At 37.4% G+C, this 23,731-nt stretch overlaps 1 protein-coding gene across 6 annotated transcripts in view; it reads right to left on the reverse strand.

Moving 5' to 3' along the window:
- The window catches only part of CUL3 (cullin 3), a 95,696-nt gene that overhangs the window by 56,307 nt on the left and 15,658 nt on the right, over window positions 1–23,731 (reverse strand). For 2 of the 6 annotated variants that reach the window (XM_023259737.2, XM_045034548.1), the window contains exon 2: window positions 17,483–17,680. The exons of 1 other annotated variant lie outside the window; for it this stretch is intronic. In XM_023259737.2, the coding sequence (XP_023115505.1) occupies window positions 17,483–17,680 (198 nt within the window). Of the gene's footprint in view, window positions 1–4,980; window positions 5,086–7,091; window positions 7,221–16,148; window positions 16,272–17,482; window positions 17,681–23,731 lie in introns of those variants that run through there. 3 more of the 6 variants (XM_045034546.1, XM_045034547.1, XM_019838740.2) reach the window with 3 other exon arrangements.

Below are 23,731 nucleotides of genomic sequence, written 5' to 3' on the forward strand. Positions count from 1 at the left end.
AGCTTAATTTTTAAGTGTGAAGTTCGGCGGTATTAAATACATTCACAATTAGCTTTTATAACAGGACATGGGAGTTCTAAGAGGTGTCCCAGAAGATCTGTTTTTCAGACATACTCTTAACATTTATTTTTGAATGACTATGCACACACAAATACAGATATGTGACTGGAAGACATAAAATAAATGCCTTAGATACACTTGCTGCATTCTCCTCTTATTCAGATCACTCTGTGAGCAAAAAAATTCTTCTTCTAATGCTGCCTCAGAAAAATGTTTTTCTACTCTGAGACATGAAGAGTGAGCAAGTATTTGTTCAAATACATACCATAAAAAGGAGGAAGGAGATGAAAATTCAACCTTTATGAAGATTAAAACGGGGTTCTTAAAAGAAGGTATGTTTGTACGTAAGTCAAAAAACACATTAAGTGGGGAAAAAAAGACTTAACCCTTATTTTACAAATCGTTAACAGAATACAGAAAATTTGAAATAAAAAGTGGGGTCAGTTTGTGTGTGAATTAGCACTGTTCGTCTCGCTCCCTCACACACCCCTGCACTGGTTTCTGCACCAGCGAAGGCAAGCAGGAAGGAAGCCTGCCGCAGAGGTGGTCCAGTCCAAAGGGGACCTGCAGCTCAGGTATGTGCAACATTGTTATGTAAGAAAAGCTACATGAAGGTTGTCCAGATGAAGACCTGGAATTTGAAGTGTGAGACAAGGAAAAACAAGTAACAAAGTCATGAAAACAGAGAGGAGGATGGGACCAGCTGACAAGGCTAAAATGAGCAGTTGAAACCTGATGGCTGTTCATGGCCCTTGGCCTTGCAAAAAGCAAGATACAGACAGCAGTCAAGAGCAGCAGATCACAAACCTGACAGAGGATTAGAATCACTTGAGGAGCAACAGATTTTGCTGAAGAGAATGAGATGACAAGACACATACTGAGAGAAAATATCTGCAAAAGGCCTATCCGTCAAAGGACTATTATACAAAATATACAAAGAATTCAGGAGACTCAACAAGAGAACCCAATCTAAAATACTGGCAAAAGACCTGGCCACCTCACCAAAAAGATAACCAGATGGCATACTGAGAGCTATTCAATCTCTGATTAAGAAACTGCAAGTTGAGGGGCCATCTGGCTGGCTCAGTTGGTGGAGAGTGAGACTCTTGATCGTGCGGTTGTGTGTTCAAGCCCCAGAGATTACTTAAAAATAAAATCTTAAAAAAAAAAAGAAAGAAATTGCAAATTAAAACAACAATGGGACATCCTTTAAGCATCTATTAGAATGGCCAAAATCCAAAACACTGACTACACTAAATGCTGAGGTGGATGTAGTGAACAAGCTCTTCTACTCATTACTGGTGGGAATGCAAAATGATACGCAGTCTGGCAATTTCTTACAAAATTACATGTACTCCAACCATACGATCCAGCCATGATGCTCCTTGGTAGAAGTACCAAAGGAGTTAACAATTTATGTCCACACAAAATCCCACGTTCAGATGTTTACAGTAGCTTTATTCATAAAGTCCAAAACTTGGAAGCCATCGAAATGTCCTTCAGTAGGTGAAACAATAAACTGTGGTGCATCCAAACAATAGAATATTCTTCAGTACTAAAAAGAAATGAGGCATTAAAGCCATGAAAAGAGATGGAGGCACCTTAAATGCATATTATCAAGCGCAAGAACACAATCTGAAAAGGCTATCTAACGATATCACTCCAACTACATGACGTTCTGGAAAAGGCAAAACTAAGGAGACAATAGAAAGATCAGTGGGCATTAGGGTGGAGGGAGAGATGAACAGGCAGAGCACAGAGGATTTTTAGGAGAGTGAAACTATTCCGTATGGCACTACAATAGTGGATACATTTCATTATACATTCACTAAAATCCACAGAATGTACAACACCACGAGTGACCTCTAATATAAAATATGGACGTTGGGTGATAATGATAAGTCACTGTGGGTTAATCATTATAACAAATGTACCACTCTGGTATGGGATGCTGATAGTGGGGGAGACAGTGGGAAATATACAAAATGTCTGCACCTTCTCCTTAATTCTGCTATGAACCTAAAACTGATTTTAAAAAATAATAATAAACTGAACTTCATCAAAATTAAAAACTTCTGTTCTGAAGACTGTTTAAACAGTAAACAAGCTACAGAAGGGGAGAAAATACCAAAAAATTTGTATCCAGAATAAATCTCTTGCATCTCTCTCTATATAGAGATACACAGGGAGAGAAGAACTCTTACAACTCTGTAAAGAAAGCAAACAATTAAGAAATGGGCAAAAGACCTGAATAGACACTTCACCAAAGACGTTATATAAAGCAATTTTGCACGTGAAAAGAGATGTCCGACAACACTGGCCATTAAGGAAATGAAACTTTTAAACATGAGACACCACTACACACTCATTACGATAATGGCTAAAACAATTAACAATACCAAGTATTTGCAAAGATGCCAAGCAACTAGAACTCTTCTTATATACATTCCTAGCGGGAATACAAAATGGTACAGCCTGACAGGAAAACAGTTTGGCAGTATCTTATGAAGTTAAATATTCACTTGCCATATGACTCAGCAATCCCACTCCTAGATATTTATTCTTGAGAAATGAAAACTTCTCTTCACACAAAATCTATATGTGCATGTTTACAACAGCTCTCTTCATAATCATAAAACACTACATACAACACGTAAATGGATATGTAAACTGTGGTACATTCATACAATAGGATATACCATTCAGCAATGAAAAGGAACAAACTACTGATACATACAACACCTTGGTTCAATCTCAAAATAATTATGTTGAATGAAAGGCATTGGTCTCAAAAGGTTATAGACTGTTGTTCCATTTACGTGATATTCTTGAGAAAACAAAACTATAGTGATGAAACAGATCAGTGGTTGCCAGGTACTGGGGTGGAAGGACAATGTGATTATAAATGAATAGGAGTGTTTGGGGTGAAGAAATGTTCTGTACTGATCATGACAGCATTTACATGAATCTATACATGGGCTAAAATTCATAAAACTGCACATAAAAAATAAAAGGCTACTTTTATTGATATTGGCTTTTTAAGAACTTGCAACAATTATGATTCTCAAGTTAGACCATTTTATTATTATATATCCTAAACATAAGCTATGATGCCACAATGCTTATTTTTAAAACTAACTTGAGAGGTGCCTGGGTGGCTCAGTCAGTTGAGTATCCGACTCTTGATTTCAGCCCAGGGTCATGGTATCGAGCCCAATGTTGGGCTCTGTGCTGAGCATGGGGCCTGCTTAGGATTCTCTCTCTCCCTCTGCCCCTCTCCCCCACTAGCATGCTCTCTCTAAAATAAAAATAAAAAATCATCTCTTTAAAAAAAAAAAAAAACTTGAATGCCAAACAATGAAAGAATTATTATTTTGAGAGTGTAAACCTATGAATGACTCTGGAATAATTCATGTTGGCATACTACATTCTTCATTTCTGTGAACATAGCTTTTCCTGTCCTTTTAATTATATCCTTAGCAAAGATTAAAGTGGAATTACTAAGTCAAAAGAAAATGTTTATTTTTCAACATTGTGATAAAATCTGTTCACTGATAAATTAATGCCCAAGTTGCAGGAAACACATTCTCAAATCAATCAAATTACTGGCAAAAAGGAAGAGAAGGATGGAAAGGAGGATGACAGGAGAGGCCAGCAGGCATGAGCAAGACCTCTAAACTCCCAGTCTTTGCCTTGAGTTTTCTTAACCAAATACCTTCATGGATTGACAAGGAAGCCAACCCTGGGCCAGCAACTCTTGGCTAGTTGGAGAATCAAAGGACATTAATGATCTCACAGTTCCCCCCACCCTCTAACAGCACTAGTACCCGGCGGGGGAGGGGGGCGGGCGCACACGCGCACACACACACAAATTAAATCATTAATTAAGATTTTTTCGCCCTCTGTAAGTTTCAATGTCTGGGCAAAATCCAAGCCAGCCAATCCTAATTAAATATTTAGGTGACACAAAGAAATTCATCAGCTAACACTAATTATACAGATTTTGGCTGTGAAGTCCGCTGAAACTAGAACTGAGCCATACATATCATTAACGATGATATGAACTACTGAAAATGAACGACTTCCTTCTTAAAAGTCTCAAAATGCAGGACAATTTCAAATACAGACAAATCTCTGAAGTACGGAAAATTGTATTTAGCACTATCTTGCATTGAAATACACATTGTGTATTAGAAACACAAAATGGGTCATGGAGCACATGCTAATTACACAAAGAACATTCTAAAAATATCACAGAGAAACTCTAACTTTAAAAGCTGTAACCTCCTAGAAATCTGTCAGATTTTAACAGTCACCCAAGAGTTAAAACAATCAAATTAGTATTTGAAAACAACTTTCCAGGGGTTAGTAACTAGGACTTTGAATAAGTTACTTAACCTATCTGGTCTAGAGCTCCTCTCACCTGTTATATCACTGGGGTTGACAAGAACAATGGCATTCACATCCTGCTCCACTAAGATGTCTTAGTACCACTGCAGGGCAGGCTCCATTTCACTGAGCAAATATGATTTATATTGGTTTTGTATGATTTTAAAAGTGGGGCTTCCCACTGTTTGGAAAAGAAAAAACCTGAGAGCCACAGGACCTGCTAAAAAGTACCCCTCTGGCTCTAAATTCTAAAACAAATATTGCTTATCTCATCTGACTGAACTATTTACATAAGTGTGCAACATTTACATGATCACAAAAGAGCGTTTAAGTTCCCACTTAACAACATTTGAACTTTTTCAGAGTCCCGCACACATGATTTGAGGGCTTGTCACTTTACAAATTTTACCAGTTAGGGAAACCCTATTTTTCCAAGGAATGTCATTAAAGAGTTATTCGTGAAGATCTCAAAAACCTTTCAACCACACCAGAGTGATGTGATATAAACCTGCAATAAAAGTGGCTACCTACAGGAGTGATCTCCAGAGAAGCCAAACCATGGAGTATAGAAGACATGTCTCTTAATCGGACAGTTTTTAAAAAGCTCCACAGCTCTTCCCTTTCTCCTGAGAATTCCTGAATTAAAAGATTAAAAATAGCGTTATGTTTTGCTATTTTTATGCAACAGTTCCACAGAGCGAATAGTGGCAACACCGGAGTGCAGAGGCTGGAAAGCATGCCTGCCTGATGCAAATTACAGATCCAACACTTAATAGATACGTGACCGTGAGTAACTTAATTTCTTTGTGCATCAAGTTTTTACAAAAGAGGAACAGTAACAGCACCTGCTGCAAGGAGCTGTTGTGTGGATAAAATCAGTTAATATACAAATAATGCTTATAACAAGGCCCAGCCCACAGTAAATGCCATATAAGCATTTGCGAATATCAAAATGTTACTTGTATTACATATTCATATTATTAGCACAGATATTTGATCTTGCTACTCTATAAATGTCCACAGAGCACTGTCATCGTCAAGATTCATCATCATCATCACCTGGGCACTTATTAGAAATGCACAATCTCAGGGGTGCCTGGGCGGCTCAGTCGGTTAAGTATCCGACTCTTGGTTTCGGCTCAGGTCATGATCTCACGGTTCGTGAGTTCAAGCCCCACATCAGGCTCCGCACTGACAGCACAGAGCCTGCCTGGGATTCTCTCTCTCCCCCTCTCTCTGCCCCTCCTCTGCTCTCTCAAAATAAATAAACATTAAAAAAGAGAGAGAAATGCACAATCTCAGATCCTATGTTAGCCCTATTGAATCAGAATCTGCATTTTCAAGTGCTTGAGATTTTGAAAGCATGGAACATAAAACATACATACATACATATGTTTAAATACTTTATACAATTATTTCCTAAGCCTCAATTCCCACTTGATTCTTGCTTCCCTTTCTTCTCAAACAGTTATTTCTCCCTGTAACTGGAAGGTTTCCTTTTATTTTACAGGTTGAGGAACTTGTAATGCAGCTAATATCCTATTATTTGTGTATTCAATATATGGCTGGTGAACAGATGTTGCTCTCTCTCATAATACATATAACCACCTCAGAATTTTGTATTTCAAAGCAAACTTCTACCAAGGTTGGGAGAATTCATCTTAACTTTTGTAGAGATCTTAAACTTTCCAAGCATTGACTAATGACAAGAGATTCCTGAATGATCTGAAGATCACTGACCTTTCAATGTTTCCTAGACAGTGTTGTTTCTCATTTTTTTCCACTAACTTTTAGAATAAAGGTGGCCGTCTTGATCAGAGGAATCACACCAGTATCACTGACCAAACAGTAAGATAGTGACTACAGGGAAAACTTGTTTCTTGACTGCTATCAGAAGACTTTTCTATAAGTAATTTTACTAATGTATACGTAGTTAGTAATAAAAGCTTAACCATTTTACAAAGAGCACATTACTTGTAATTTTAACATAAAACTCATTCCTAGTGGCAATATTCCCTCACTTGCTCTTTAAGTGTCAAAACGAAGCTCTTAACTCAAAAGGGTAACATAAAAATCTTTCTTCGAACTATCAGTTCAAGTATTTAATGATTACTTCCGACAAACAAACCAGGGTGCTAGCCACTATGGGGGATACAAAATGCATTCAGCCACTTTACAGTCTCTATGGGGGAAGGGAGAAAAGAGGAGCCTAACATTAGCATTCATACGACCTTAATACAAAGTACAGTATGATGGGAAGCACTAGAGAATCACGAGAGGCTCAAAGTAGGGGCACAGAGTGGGAATTAGGACAACATACTTTTTAATTTCATGCATGAAGAATATCTGCTACATATTTAAGTAACAAACTGTCTAAATTTGGCTTCATTTTTAAAAAATAAATTCACAGTATTATTAACTTAAAAAATAATACACCTTAGAAAAAGCCTGATTTCTCTTTGAGTACAAAGTAGTACCATGAAAACTGGTACCTTTTTACTTAATGGATCCTAAGTGTACCACAGAAGGACATGAATTATCTAACATTTGTAGAGTATTCCATTCACAATGGTTAAAACAAAAGATATGCATAAAAAACCATTATAGCACTATCATAAACTTTGAACAACAGGGCCACTCACAGGATAAGTAGTAAGACATATACAAAGCATGGCAATATGGCAATCAGTCTTTTCGTTTCTTGAGTTAACGTGGAGGAAAAAAGTCCACGGTTCCACAGGATCACACGATCTGGCTGCCAGCAGAATCATCTCAAAAAATGAGAGATATACAACCCAGAAATTACACTGTGCTTTTAAATGGTGAAATACACTCTGCTTAAACAGGGTTTGGATTCAGCAATTAACTTGGGTAGGTGTTAAGTATCACTGCACATGTGGAAGACAAAACAGAATTTGGCAGTTCGTGGATATAAAGCATGGTTTCCATTTGACTGCTAGTATTCTCAGGGATTCATTTCAATTGACAATTACTGAGTGCCAACTATATGAAGGAGAAGGAGACACGAAGATGAATAAAACAGGTCTTACCCTTGGCTCATCTGCTTATTTTATAATTAAAAAAAAACATCACTAGACATTACAACAAGGCAAGAAAGCAGAAAAGGTAGGTACCTGCCCTCACAGTGCTTACAGGCTACTTAACAATTTAAGCGGGAATAGCTGATATGTAACACATGGGTGAATTTACCAACTAACCTAGGCCAAGCTTTAAGCCTGGCGCTCCCCCAACATCATTTCTCTGCCAGTCCTTTCAAAGTAGTAGCTACTCAAGTTCCTATTCCCCTCATATCCCATGGTTGCTATCTTCCTGACTCTCTAATGGTCTCTGTTCCCTACGCTATCCCCAGTAATCTCTTCCTCTTTGGGGATTACTCTATTCCTATTCAAGCCTCCCTTCCAAAACATATTCATTAAGGGTTTGTACCTCTAGCTCACAGCCTTCTTCCTCATCATCACCCCAAGCAATATTCGATGAAATGGATTGTTTCTTTCAACAACTTTTCAGTTAGAAAAAAAGGACAAGACAAGATGGCAGGCGAACGAAAGATGCCCAGCAATGAAGCACTGAAGAAGGAATGCCTACTAAATCTTTCACTCCATCTCCACTCTGGTCAGTCTCTTTTAGAAGGTTAAAACCAATGGTTCCCACCACCCACAGGATAAAACCCAAGTCCCCTACCATGTTTTTCAAAAATGAGTCCAACTAACTTTAACACTCTCATTCCCAAAAAATGCCATCAGACACCTTTTATATTCCATCTACACTGACCATACCTGACTGTGCTCATCGTACCTACCTGCCTTTTTTAACTCACACCATTTTCTGGACTATCGCCTTTGTTCACACGATGAATCTTTAATAATTATTTAAGGCTTGTCGAAAATGACCTCCTCTTTCTACTCTGCCCTGAATTCTTCAGGCAAAATAATTCTCCTTCAAATCTGATTACCTCCACTAAAATTGGGAGTCTTGCTGACAGGCATAGTGTCTTAATTATTTTTTTGGCAGATGAAACACAAGAGACTCAGTATCTGTGGGCCTCTAAAATGAAATGTCTTTGCTAAGGAAAATCTTATTCCCGAGTGTTTCTATCAATGTCCTCTTGTAATTCACTGCAATCATTGTATTTATATTTTGAACATAAATGCCATTAAAAAAAAAAAAACCTACATTCATCCACATTTGCCTAGAAAGAAAAGCACTAAAAAGCTTTCTTATAAAAAATCAAGTCTGTTTAAATAACTGACTTATAAAATAGTCCAGAGCTTACCAAGAAATACCAACTTCATTTTCACATGCAATTAGTACCCTCACAGAAACACTTTAATTTACTGGTGAATACACAGTATTTAAAATTCTGGCTCTTCTCATTCTCTCTTTAAAAATGGGAAGAAAAATCAATATATTGAAAGAATAGTCTACCCAGAGATACCATTTTCAGCAAAGGAAACCCTACATACAAAAAATAAACAGTAGTGTGTTACTTTACAGAAAGACTTTTCAATTTACCAAACATACAAACAAAACAAAAAACATCAAACAAGATAGCCATTTAAAAATTCAAACTATGGGGCGCCTGGGTGGCTCAGTCGGTTAAGCGTCTGACTTCAGCCCGGGTCACGATCTCGCGGTCCGTGAGTTCGAGCCCCGCATCGGGCTCTGTGCTGATGGCTCAGAGCCTGGAGCCTGCTTCCGATTCTGTCTCCCTCTCTCTCTGCCCCTCCCCCGTTCATGCTCTGTCTCTCTCTGTCTCAAAAATAAATAAACGTTAAAAAAATTAAAAAAAAAAAATTCAAACTATTCTTCAAAGCTTCAGTTTTTCAAGTGCTTAAGTCCAAAACTTAAGTTCCCCAACGGCAAGGGCAAGGACCTTTGATATAACGTAAATGCTTATTAGAGGAGTGCCTGGCACATGATAGGTCCTTAGTAGTTTTCTAAATGAATGAAAAGTGAGCGGGAGGAACCTCTAATCTGACTAATCTGCCTTCCTTCCAAAGTAAGATATTATTTGAAAAACACAGGTTATATGGATGGATTTTTTTTTCATTGTGTGGATATAATTCCATTTATTGAACAGTCTATTAGTTAACATTTAGAGAGTTTTCAGCCTTTTTGGCATTTAAATACAATATACAATACTACAATAAGCAGTAGCATACTCTTTATATACATATTTAAATATATCTACAGGATGAATTCTTTTTTCTTTTTTTTCTTTTTCTTTTCTTTTTTTAATTTAAATTCCAGTTAGTTAACATAGAGTGTAATATTCGTTTCAGGAGTATTTAGTGACTCCTCACTTACATATAACACCCAGTGCTCACAGAAAGACTTTAAATGTTCTTTTTAGCAGTAAGAAGTTGTTTCTAGTAGAGCTACAAAGTCAGTATCTTTTTTGTTCAAACTTTCAAAGCACAAGAATTAGCTCATTTATGAGGCTCCCACATTACTCAATTCTTACTACAAAGTTAATAATTTGAGAGAAAGAGGGGAAATTAAGCAAAAGGCTAATTTAAGAAACTATTAAGCATCACGAAATTAGAATAAAATTTTTGCCACATTAAAATAAGAGTTTCTCCCCTGATTTTAAGAAACAATTAAAAATGTTTTTCTCTCTCAAAAATAAATAAACATTTTAAAAAGGAGGGAGGGACGCCCGGGTGGCTCAGCTGGTTAAGTGTCCAACTCTTGATTTTCGCTCAGGTCACGATCTCACGGTTTATGAGTTCGAGCCCCATGTTGGGCTCTGCGCTGACAGTGCGGATCCTGCTTGGGACTTTTCGCTCTCCTTCCCAAATATAAATAAATATTTTTGAAAAAGAAAATGTTTTTATTCTAAATACTTATTATGGCACAGGAAAGAACAATGCTAAACTTTAAAACTATAATCTTCCTAAGTCTTAATAAACCAAAATTATCAAGACACACAAGCCATTATACAATTTTAAAGCTCATTGAGATTATTAACAAAAACAATCCCAATCTCATTTTATAAATTAATAATCTGAAATCCAGGAGAACGTCTAGTAATTTGTTCAAGACTGTTAGTGGTAGAATTAGGCCTAAAGCCCAGTTCTCCCTTCTTTCTACCCAGTACTTTTTCCACTGCAGCTACTTCTAGGTTATTTATTATTAAATATGGAGTGTTCAGTAGTGGATAAAGAAGAAAAAGAAGTCCTCAGTTACTTTACTATGAGCTTAAATTAAAGGCTTTCTGTCAAGTTTAAATCCCAAACAGCAATCTTCTAAAAGATGACTCCAAAAAAACCCAAACACATTAATATCTTAACAATTTTGTCAGCTACACCTCAATAAAGCTGAAGGAGGGGAAAAAAAATTAAAAACAGGATGGTTCTAACCTTACCTAACCCTGCCCACAAGTAACAGAACTGACTGGCACTACACTGAAATTTAAAGTAGTCTTTAGGGGCGCCTGGGAGGCTCAGTCGGTTGGGCATCTGACTTCAGCTCAGGTCATGATCTCACGGTTTGTGAGTTCGAGCCCCGCATCGGGCTCTGTGCTGACGGCTCAGAGCCTGGAGCCTGCTTCGGATTCTGTGTCTCCCCCTCTCTCTGCCCCTCCCCTGCTCATGCTCAGTTTCTATCTCTCAATAATGAATAAATGTTAAAAAAAAAAAGTAAATTAATTAAAAAAAATAGTCTTTAGCCATTACACACACACACACACACACACACACACACACGCACACATATATACACACAGACAAAATGATTATGAAAACCAAAACTGCTAAATAAATGTTGACATTAAATGATTTTATAACTTAAGGTGAGAGCTGAGTCTTAAAGTACCTGGATATTTTTCAGTTTCCATTGCAATCCCTAAATCTACATGAAACATTTAAATTCCTCAGGGTTAAATCTGAAGTCCCCATTCGTTTTCTTCTGTGTGAATTTATCTACTTCCAAAGCTTTATGTAGCATCTACATGCTCACAATTCCCAAATTTACATTTCCAGTCAAAATTTCTCAGAGAACTAGACTTGCATATCCAATTTCACTGGCATCTTAAGATTAATATATTCAAATGGAAACTCCTTTTTCTACCCCAAACCTATGTTGAAAAAAATAGAAACACCTTGCTGTTCAAGAACCAAAAACCTAGAAGTCATCTTGGATTCCTCCTCCTCATTCCCTACACAATCTATTCAGAGGTAACAATCTTTCTATATTCAAAGTATCCTGAACCTGAAATGTCTTTATCCCCAACGTCACTACACTCGTGTAAATCACCACTATCGCTCACCTGAATTACTAGATTACTCCTTCCTGCTCTGCTCACTTCAACTCTTGGGCCCTCTGATTTAGTCACCACATAGCAACCAGAGTAGTATTTTAAAAATCTGCATCAGATCACGTCTCTGTCTTGCTTAAAATTCTTGAATGACTTCCTAATGCACATATAATTAAGTATGAAACCTTTACACCATGGTTTCAATGCCTCTCTCCAAACCTCATCTTGTCCCATTCTTCCCCACTGCCAATACTTAATTCCCCATTCACAACAGGCTTTGTTTTCAATTTCTCTATTCCAGGGATTGGCAAAGGATGGCCTGCTGTCTTTCTAAAATAAAGTTGTACTGGAAAACTGCCACATCCATTCATTACATATGGTCTACTGCTCCTCCGGTGTTACAACAGGAGAGGGCTGAGGGACTGCCGATGGAGAGCATACGGCTCAGGAAGTTGAAAATATTGACTATCTGGTCCTATAAAGAAAAAATATTTTACAGCCATCCCCTTTGCCTGGAATGCTCTTCAACCCACTTTTGTCACGAGCACCTTCTCACTCTTCAAGTCCCAGTCTAAACATCGTTACAAGTATTACTTACTCAGAGACCCCCTTCTTGGCCTACATAGTTACCCTCTTCTTTATCGCCACAGCCCATTTTCTTCACTATGTTTTATAACTAAACATTTGTTTACTTGTTAATCTGTTCCATGTGTGCAGGGATCAAATGCATCCCAACTAATTTTTTACACCTAAGTCAGAGGTAGCAAATAACATTCAGTTTTGAATGCTGAATTCTGTACTGATAAACCTTATGTGGATATTTTTGAGGCTTTAACAAAATGATCTACAATTTAAAAATCCTTAAAATTAGAAAGTAGCAGAACTTTTTTTCTCTAGTATAACCATGAATTTAAAGTTATTTTATTTAGAAATAAATGTTAAAGAAAAGCCAATCTCTGTGAATTCTGAAATGTTTTCATATTTTCTAAAATAAGACCAGAGTTTTTTCTTATGGCAAGGCACAAGAGCCATATCACACCCTAAGTTTTGCTTTGTGGTCTAGAGAAATCTACTGAATTCCTTTGGATCTCAGTTTCCTCAAAGGGACCATTCTTCCAGACCTAGGAAGAATACACTAACCAAGTAAGAGAAAAGCATTTAGCTTTTCTATGTCGGCTTCAATTTTGAGAAATTACTTCTAAAGCCAATAATCAGTTACTTTCATCTCAAAGAAGTTCCTCCATTCATGTGCTCTGATAGTTTACTTATGCCACTCTGCTTTACCAAAGATATTGCCCAGATGTTTACTATTCTCATCTTAAATCCAGGGTACTAGCAACTATGATAAACCAGCCCCAATTCTCCATAAAAATGTATTTCATCTGAAACCTTCAACATTAAAAAAAAAATAGGTTCTGGCTGCCTATACCATAGCACTGAAATGTTCACTTGAGTAGGAAATAACTTTGCTTGAAAAAAAAAAAAATGTTACTGCTTACGCAGTTCGGCAAACTGCTAAAAGCACAGTGAACAAAAAAAACCCCTGATGACTAGACCACACAGTAAGGCTTTCAGAACCACAAAAAGGAACACATTCTGTGAGACTTAAGATGGTTACTTTGATCCCACAGAACCCTAAACCATTCTCTCACCTTCCTGTCAGAGAATTCAACGTACAAACAGATAATAGCAATTTTCGTGCAAACTACACTTTTGCACATTATGTTAGTAACGTTCCTAAGTCCCATTTGGTAGAAAAAACTGAGATTTCCTGCACCAGGGCACATTAAGACTACTGTATAATGGCCCTGTTCGTGTCCCCTTCATATAGTAGTACTATATTTGTGTGGTTAAGAGTAAAAATGAAATAAGTTAAGTAGAAAACCCAAAAATGAGCACAGATACTAGCAGAGGTTAAAAGACTTAATTCAGCTGAAATAAAGAAATGAATTCTGAGATAAACTAGTATTGGTACATCTCCTAGTCAGAAATTGCCTAGTTTAAACTTGTCAAATGAGTGTTTGTCAAAGAAAAAAAAAAAAAAAATCAACGAACATGTTGAGATGCTGGTGATGTATCATTAATGCCTATGTAAGAGAAATAAAAAGAACGTGGCATATATAATTTCTTCAGCACAATTAACTTGACTACATGTTCCCTGGAACATATTATAGGGAACTAACTGCCTATATTTCGAAGTAACAATTAACCTTAGGTATGGGACCACCTTAAGCAACTCACAAATATGCTGAAACTCTTACAGTTAGCACATAGTAATGTTCACATGACTTCAATTTCTACCTAACCATGTTTCAGAGTTGAAAAATCACTTAAACACGGATTTTCCACTCCGGTCTCCCCTCCTCTCCTTGCTTTTTGGAGGAGCCAATTCTCAACACAGCACATAACTACAGATGTTTTTCCCGCATCTGTGCCCAAGCTGCAAAGCAGCACTTCAAGACAAACAAAAACGGCAAATCGCACATTCAGGCCAACTCCTACTGAGCTATCTTTTTCCTCACTTGCCAATTTCTTAGTATATACCCAAAAAGGGCTACTCCGAGTCTCTTCATCACATTTCCAGAAGATGCCCAGTTTAATTATTAGATTTGTAATAGTTTTAGAACTAAAGAATCTCAGGAGATATTACTGCCAGCTCCTTCATTTTAATTATAAATAAAGCAAGAGCTAGAATTTAAAGGACTATGGCTTTACAAACACTGAGGCAATTTACTTGAATCCCCTCATTTTCAGTGTGTTTACTGCCTCTTGATCCATTCATTATGCCTCAGGAGCAGATCTACAGAGAAGTCAAGGGCTCAGCCTGAAGCCACACTGCCTGACTACTGTTCCAGCTAGGCCACTTACTAGCTATGTTCATCTGGACAAATCACTAAGTCTCTGTGCCTTGGTTTTCCCACTTGTAAAACAGAGGAGAATCGTAGTATCTGGCTCATTAGTTTGTGACCAAGAACTAAAACATGTAAATGCACTAGAACTGAACCAAGCACACAGTCACTACCATCATTCACCATGGAATCTCTGGCAAATGAGAACGTGCCTCTGTTCTACCGTTAATTCGCAGTCGTTCTCAATTCCGCACTCTCTCCATATCCAAGAACTCCGATGCTCCAGTCTTCTCCCCTTCAACAGCTTGAAGCAAAATTCTCCCACTCCACATTTCTTCTTTCTTTTGATGCCAAGTTTCTTAAATTAGACTTCTTCATTTCCCACACCTACGTACCAGTTTGTTTTTGAAGACTTGTCCTTTGGCTCTGGGATTTTTGTTCTCTGGACTCCAACACTTAATCCTCAGTACGTGCTACCACACGTCCAATCTCGATCTCCAGTTCGGAGTTCCTGCTCAAGCTCTAAACCTGTATATCTCTAAACACAATTCTGTGATGATCTCACACTCAATTTCCCTCACATGTGAAATGATCTCTAAGGCTGCTTCCAACTATAAAAATCTCTAATATTACCGAAAACAAAATTTGTCACCTCCTCAATCTATTCATTTCTAGCCTATCGCTTCACTCAAAAATTTCCAGGTTCTCCCCTGCTTCTAGCAAACGACCTCCCAATTCTACATTTATATATCATTTTCATCCTAATCTTCTTAAAATATTCTGTCACATTATCATCCACTTAAAAATTTCCAAAAAAACTCCACTGTTAAGTCCAAATTCCTTAGCTTGACATTCAAGTCTTTCTCCAATCTGTTCCCAAACCACCCTTGCAACATTACAATCTATTAATCCCCACAAATTATTATATACCTCAAATTCTTATTTACCACCTTTAGTACACATTAGGTATACCAAATTTATTATTTCTGTATAATCACATGACATCTGCCATCCTGGAATGCCTTCCACACTGTTCACTTATATCCCAAATTTTTCACGGCTCAGTTCAATTTGATATCTTCCCATGAAATCTTACAGCCCAGGATAATCTCTCCCTCATATGAATTCCTAAGCCATTCACTGCTCATTCAATTCATTTGCCACTTAATTATATAACGCCTCACACTGGTATCCAAATGTCTGCATCATCTCTTACATCACAGTAAAGACAAGGGTATCATAACCCTTCGCACCCACTGCATTTTCCTAGAAAGCTGTGGAGAGCAGGCACTAAAAAAACCTGTTGATTGCATGAACACCACAATCACTTTGCTTCTTGAAACACTAGCTACCTGCTTACATAATCCCATTTAAGAGAAAGAAATTATGGAAGGAATAGTAGAGACAGAAATTGACTATTTTGTAACCACCATAGTTACAATGATTCATGCAAGAATCATCAATGGATGCTAAAACCATCACATGAAAGTTTCTTGGGGAACAGGATATTTATACAGTCTCAAAATATATCTGAACAAATTACTTATGAATTACAAAGGGAAAAAAGGTACCTTCACAGTGGAGAAATCTGGCGGACACCAAGTGATCAAAGTTAACATCACCAATAATGGGATAAACTGACATCATGTGCCTCCTGATGTGATGCACTGAGGACACAACATCACTTATTATTCCTGCCAAAAATGCATAACCTGAAACTAGTCATGAGGAAACAATCAGACAAACCAAAAACCGAGGGACAATCTACAAAACAACTGGCCTATACTCGTCAAAAATGTCAATGTGCTGAAAAACAAAAAGCTGAGGAACGGAGTGTATGATCCTGGATTGGATCCTGGATCAGAAAATGAACTGCTCTAAGGACATCACTGCTACAGAGGACAACTGATGAATATGAATGTGGACTGTATTTGGTAACAGTATTATAGTAATGTTAAACTGCCTAATTTTGAACATTGTTCTTTGGTTAAGTGAGAGAATTTCCTTGTTCTCAGGACAAACATCCCAGAGTATTTGAGGGTAAATGATTTTAAAACTTATTCACTAATTGTTCAGTAATAGTAATATCAATAATAGTAATAATAACAAGTATCAACAGCAAGATTGGCAAAATGTTAGCAACTGTTGAATCTACAAGAGATCACTGTACTATTTGGTGCAACTTTTCCATTTCTTTTCAAAATAAAATTTAAAAAACGAACACCCTACTACCACACAAAAACTTTGAGAAGTTTTTATTTATCTGTGGTATTTTACATTTCATCAGACAATCTTAAAAGCAAGACATACTTGCAATAGAAAAGTTTGCTTCATATAAAGATTTATTCTAAAAAAACAAAAACATCATTTTAGAACCAAAGAAACATTTTCTAATTTTAATAGCCCAACACTAATTTATGTTTTTTTTTTTTTTTAAATTCATGTTCGCTATGGAACTTGGTTAAAACAGAGTCAATTTCAACTGGTGAAAAGTCTTAGACGATATTTTTTAAACATTGTAGCTTTATTCCTTTCAAGTATACAGAGGACGTAGAGAAAGCTAAAATGGGCTGACTGATTAAGCATTTCAAGGAAAAAATAATGATCTGTAAATCACACATTAATAAACAAGCATTTATAAGTTAATCAAAGTCTGTTTCCTTAATAATGATTACAAAGAATGTATTTATCATAAATCACAAATTTCATCTTCCCTCAATTATCAAAAATTGTGACTTAGCTGGTTAGAAATTCTGAGTGAGGTTTTAGAATACAGCCACTAATTATTATTTCTCTAGGCTTCCTACAGCCTTTAAAGCTAACACTGCTAGTCACAGTACTATATAGTATATAAAGGGTTTTCTAGATTCCATAGAATTAGCAATAGTCCTTTAAGGTTGGATACCTTATTTATGAGATGTTCGGTAACAACTTCTCTTAGTCCAGTGTAGAGCTTTTCTCCGTGTTTATGCAAAACCATTGTATAAGCATTTCTATAGAGCTCCTCAAAACTAAGACCACTGTTATTCTTACGCTGGATTTCTTGAATTGCATTTTTCAGAAGGTCCCAAATGCTGTTTACATATTTTTCATCCATGGTCATCTGTAATATCCAAGAGAGACAAAAAGACAAAAAAAAACACCAATGGTTGAAAATCTTTCTGTATTTATCCACAGAGTAATTATTTTATCATATGGCTAGGACTATAAATCTGCATTACTTAATAAGGATGTTAACAGTCTGTTCTAACAGAAATTAAAAAATACACATAAGAATAGTTTTTAGAGCTGACAAAAGCCAATTTTTTAAAAAATCCTTAAGACTTTCCTCCTTTCTTACATGCATCAAAACCCTCCAATTTAAATGAAATCATAATCCCCGATGTTAATACCTGGCTTTAGCCAAAAGTGCTAAGACATCCTTCCCTTAGTTTATTTAGTGGAATACAAGCTCAGAGAGATGCTGAGACAGAAAGAGTTCCCTAATTAAAAACAAAAAAAAACGAAACTGAGGACATGAACACTATTTTTCTCTCCTGAAGATTTACAGAGCTCCTTAGCAAATTAAAGATTGGAAGAAGGCGTGCAATTAAAAACAAAACAAAAACCCCACATTTTCTGTTTAACCTAGGATTCTCTTATTTTCTTCCTTTCCCAGTTCAGATTCCACAGTCCCATCATTTGTAGCTACCTTGTATACACCCATGAATCACTTGCCCCTCTCCCCTCCAAAATACTTACCATTCTAAACCACATCTACCCACCAACTCCTCACACTCACCCATGTGTGTAGCTGAAAGTAAATGAGTAACACACACACACCCATATTCAATAGGTCTTGGTTTAAATTCATAACCACTAACCACAAGTGGGCCCAGAGTACAACCCCACCATCCTACATTCTAGACTGTTAACTCTACCAAACAGCTGATTTTACACCATCTCCTTCATCCTCACTCTAGGATAATGACTTGCCTCCTGTTCTACTGAGAAAACAGAAACAATCTGAAGACACAATGCACAAACCCCAACCATATCCACCGATCTATAGGATTATGAATCAATATACCCTGCTAGTCCTGGTTCTCAAAGTACCGAGTTCTTCTGCTCAAATTATAGCACAGGGACTAGAAACACAGACATCATCAAGGACTTACTACAGAAATGCAGAATTTCAGGCTCCACCCCAGACCTACAGAACCCTAGTCAGCATTTTGAACCCAGGTGATACCTATACAGAACGAAGTTTAGTTCCATGCCAACTCACCTATAAAGAACCTCCCTTTATCAATCTCCCTTCTCATCATCACCACATTCTTTCCTCTCTGCTAGATAATTTCCACCCACATTCAAAATCATCAGTTTCCCATGTTAAAAAGAAATCCTCACAAACCCTCATACTTCTCCAGTACCATCAAATTTCTCTTTTCCATTTACAGAGAAATCACAAGACTTAAGAGATTTCTACGTTCACTGACTCCAAGCCCCACTTCCCCCACTGTATCTTGACTCTACTCCAATAAGGCTTTCATTTCTGCTGTTTCACTGAAACTACTTGAGAAAGTCATCAGCGACTTCCATCCTGCTAAATGTAAACGGTCAGAGTTTTAGTTCTCATCATACCTGACCCATCTGGCAGTTAATGAAAAAGCTGATCATGCCTACTCCTTGAAACAGATTCCTTGCTTTGACTTCCAAGCATTACAATCTCTTGTTTTTCTTCCTATTTCTCTAGCTTCTATTTGTCAGTCTGCTTACTGGTTCCTTCTCACAGCAACCTCCCACCCTAAACCCCTCTGGCCACAACTCAGTTTTCAGGTGAAGCTGGTCTCATCTATGTTCACGGCTTTAAGTTAACCTCAAATTTATAGACCTCATTTGGCCTTCTGCCCTTGATGCCAGAGTCCTACATTCAGCACCTTTTCAACGTTTCCACTTGAATACCTACGAAGCATCTCAAATTTACCGTGTCCAAAACAGAAATCCTAATCTTTGCCCCCAAAGTCTGCTTCCCCTGCAGCCTTCTCCAAATGAGCAAATGTCCACACCATCCTTTCGGTTGCTAAGGCCAAAAGCTTGTAATCCCTTGTATTCCCTCATCTTGATTCTAATCCAACAGGAAATTCTGTTGTTTCTACCTCCAAAATGTACCCAGAATCTAACTCCTGCTCACCTCTTCCACTACTACTAGCCTTATCCAAACCACCATCAACTCTCAGACCATCCCAACAGCCCCCTAACTGGTCTGTTTCTGCTCTTGCCCCACTGTCATGCCACTCTTCTGCTCACAACCCTCCAGGGACTTTTCATTGCTCTTGGAGTTATAAGTCAAAGTCCTTATACAAACTACAAAATGTGACTCAATCTGATCATCTGACTTCATCTATTCCTCCTGGCTCACCCTGCTCCAGCACACCAGCCTCTTTGCTATTCTTCGGAAGGTGTCAAACAAGTTCACTTTGAGGTGTTTGTATTTGCCACTCTCTATTGTCTCTCAACTGTTCTTCCCTAAGGCATCTCCATAGCTCAATCACTTTATCAACCTCACAAACGCTGCTCATCACCATAAAATAAAGCTTTAACTGCTCACTCCCTTTAAAATAGCAGTCTACTCTTACTAGTGACCCCCAAATTCCAATACTACATTCCATACTTCTTTTCCTGGCCTCCCTCTTCCAGCCAAATGTCCACTCCATGAAGGCAGGGATTTTTTTCACTGTGGAATCCCTCACCAACTAAAGTAATACATGGCATATAACAGACATTCATACTTGTTGACAGAATGATTTCCTACTAATCTCTAAGGAGCTGTTATTATGCCACATATAACCCACCTGTTCTGCATTCACAACCTGGGAAACATGGCAACAATTACTCATCAGCTCTGCAAATATTTCTGACCTGAACTGAATAGAAATTACTGAGCTAATGGAATCCTCTCCAAAGAGGGTAGGAAGAAACTTTTGGAGGTGATGATGAGTGTGTTTATTGCATAGGTTATGTTGAAGGCTTCACAGGCGAATACTTACCTACAAATCCATCAAGTTGCACACCTCAATGAAGTGGTTTATGGAAAAACAAAACAAAACAAAACACAATCCTTTCCAGGCTATGTCCAATGGGTATGAATGTGGAAGAGTAAGGAACATACAGGCAAAATAGTTCTTTCCGTCACCCTAGCAATAAAATATCAGTTCAACCCTCAATCATAGAGGATTCTTAAGCAGAGGACTCAAACTGAGTCTTATTATTCTAATCTTTTCTGGGGTGCTTAAAAAGGAACTCTTTAACAGAACAACTTTTTTATTACTCAAATCTTATTCAAATCCCAGGTCCACCAGAAACTTTTCCAAAATGGCCTTTAAAGAATTTACCCCAACATCAAAACTACTATCTATTTTTATCACATATCCTGACACATAGGATGCCATCCATATAATATATTTTAAGATGTAGCTGGTCATAAGTTCCCATAAATAAAACATACAGGTCCATGTGATAATGACGGCCTCAAGTACTCCATGTATGTGTGGCAATGTGGTTTTAGTTTGCTGGCAGCATATACAGAGATTATTAAAAAGCAGACTAAAAACATCTCTTGACATTAACGAATGAATAAAGCAAAACAATTCCAGAGAAAAACCAAGTTAATGTGGACTATAAACTCCAGTGATAACTATATTGCTAATAGTTGAACAAAACTGCAAATGATCTTTCCAGGCTCTAAATAAGTTCCCATGAAAGCTAGAAAATGTACAAAAATATCTCTACCCATCATGAATTACTAAATTTGCTATTAGAAACTAGAGAATTTTAAAAAACATAAATCAGAGACTTTGACTATTGTAGGAATTTCCTTTACATTATAATAAATCATTTCTTACATATATAAACCAAGAGTCATTTTATAATCCAAGACTGTATGTAGTATTTTCTTCAGTATTCATGTTTTATGGACAGAGTAGAGATGGAGCAAAAGGATAACAATGTTTAGGTGCAGAAATTTTCAAGTAAATAAAAAGAAAATAGACCCAGAGAGACTGAATGACTTACCCCAAATCACAGAAATTAGGATTTATATATCCCCAAATCTAGTCCAAACTACTGGAATCACATTACATTCCACTGTGCTAATATGGTATAGTAATATCACAGTGTCAGTCACTGATTTTCCTGGGAAACATAGTGTGGAATATTAGTAGAGTTTCTAACTTTTGCTGTCCAAAGGCCTGGATTTGTGTCATGGTTTTGCTAAATTAACAACCCAAGTGACCTTGGAAAAATTACTTAAATCTTCATTTCCTCACTTGTTAAGGAGGTTTAGTGACAGTATCCAGCTCAAAGGACTAACATGAAGATTAAAGGTCAGAAGAATTTAGCCCAGCCCAGGACACAGCACAATCCCTCACATGTCGACTAACAAAAGTTTCCAGTGATAAAATCTCTTGAACTCTCATCAATGGGAATAACTGTCACAAAGAAAAACAAAACAAAACAAAACAAAACTTTTCAAGCTTAATAAAAAAAAAAAAAAATGAGCTAAAACAACAATACTTAAGGGTACAACTATGCTAAATGCAAGTCAATATAATGAAGCCTTCTTTCAGAAACAGTATTCCCTACTTCATATCTCCTATTCTTCCAGTGCCATTTTAAATGGCATTTTAATCCCCAGGGCTCTGTCTTTGGCTGTTTTCATTCTCTACTGGGTCACTATGCATTTCCATCCATTATCATGATTACAATTATTACCCACACATCTAAAGTTCAAAAAATTGTAAGACACCAGATTAGCAAGGGATTCTGAAGCTTCCTAAAACTGCACACAAAATTTTGCCAAATAATGTTGTGTGCATTTTCTTTTTCTGGATGATGAGTCTTGAGCTCTTTCAGATTCCCCACGAAGTTTGGCCCACATCTCAAAGAATAAGTTACTGGCTTGTGTGTTAATTGCTCCCAAATCTGTACTGCCAGCCCAGATGTTCCTCCAAAACATGAAACTACCGTATTCAATTGCCTGCTGGACATCTCAAACTAAATGCTCCAGAAACAGATCAAACTTACCATGTCCAAAAGCCCTGTTAAACTAACTCTCCTCCTATATTCTTTAATTCACAAACCAGCTAGTTTAGAAGCATGTATAACTAGCTGGTTTGTGAATTATTTATGTATAACTTTTCTTCTTCCTCTCTCATCCCCATCTCATCCAATCATCAGGTGCTGCTAACAGTAGGACCAAAATATTTCTCAAATATGCTCCCATTCTTTCATCCTGCATACTACTGTCCTAAAACTTTCCTCTAGATCACTATGACAGCATTCCAACTATCATGAACTCGAATACCTCTCAGAATCTATCTTCCTCAGAATCACCATTTAAAAAATAAATATGAGCATCATGCCCCTGTTCAAAACCTAGTTCTCATTAATAACAGGGTGGAAGGATGTACTTTAAAAGTGTACTTTAGGGGCGCCTGGGTGGCGCAGTCGGTTAAGTGTCCGACTTCAGCCAGGTCATGATCTCGCGGTCTGTGAGTTCAAGCCCCGCGTCGGGCTCTGGGCTGATGGCTCAGAGCCTGGAGCCTGTTTCTGATTCTGTGTCTCCCTCTCTCTCTGCCCCTCCCCCGTTCATGCTCTGTCTCTCTCTGTCCCAAAAATAAATAAACGTTGAAAAAAAAAATTTTTTTTAAAAAAAGTGTACTTTAATCATATTCAAAATCTAGTCTATTCCTACTTCTCTAACTTCATCTTTCACTCACTACTACATTTATTCCTAACAACATTAAATCAGTGGTTATTCCCATCCAGTGAGACACCTCCCCCTCATTCACCACCCTCCCATGTCGCCTTTTTTTTTCATTAAAAATTTTTTTTTTTTTACTTTTTCTTATTTTGAGAGAGACAGAGACAGCTTGAGCGGGGGAGGGAGAGAGAAAGAGAGAAAGAATGAATCCCAAGCAGGCTCCATGCTACCAGCTGCAGAGCCCAATGTGGGGCTTGAACCCACAAACTGTGAGATCATGACCTGAGCCGAAACCAAGGGTCAGGCGCTCAACCGACTGAGCCACCCAGGCGCCCCATCTTCCCATGTTTTCTTAAAATCCTCTCCTCTGCCTCTTCTATATCTGATTCTTTACGAAGATTCTGAACACAG

This window comes from Felis catus, chromosome C1 (genome assembly GCF_018350175.1).
Source record: "Felis catus isolate Fca126 chromosome C1, F.catus_Fca126_mat1.0, whole genome shotgun sequence".
NCBI lineage: Eukaryota > Metazoa > Chordata > Mammalia > Carnivora > Felidae > Felis > Felis catus.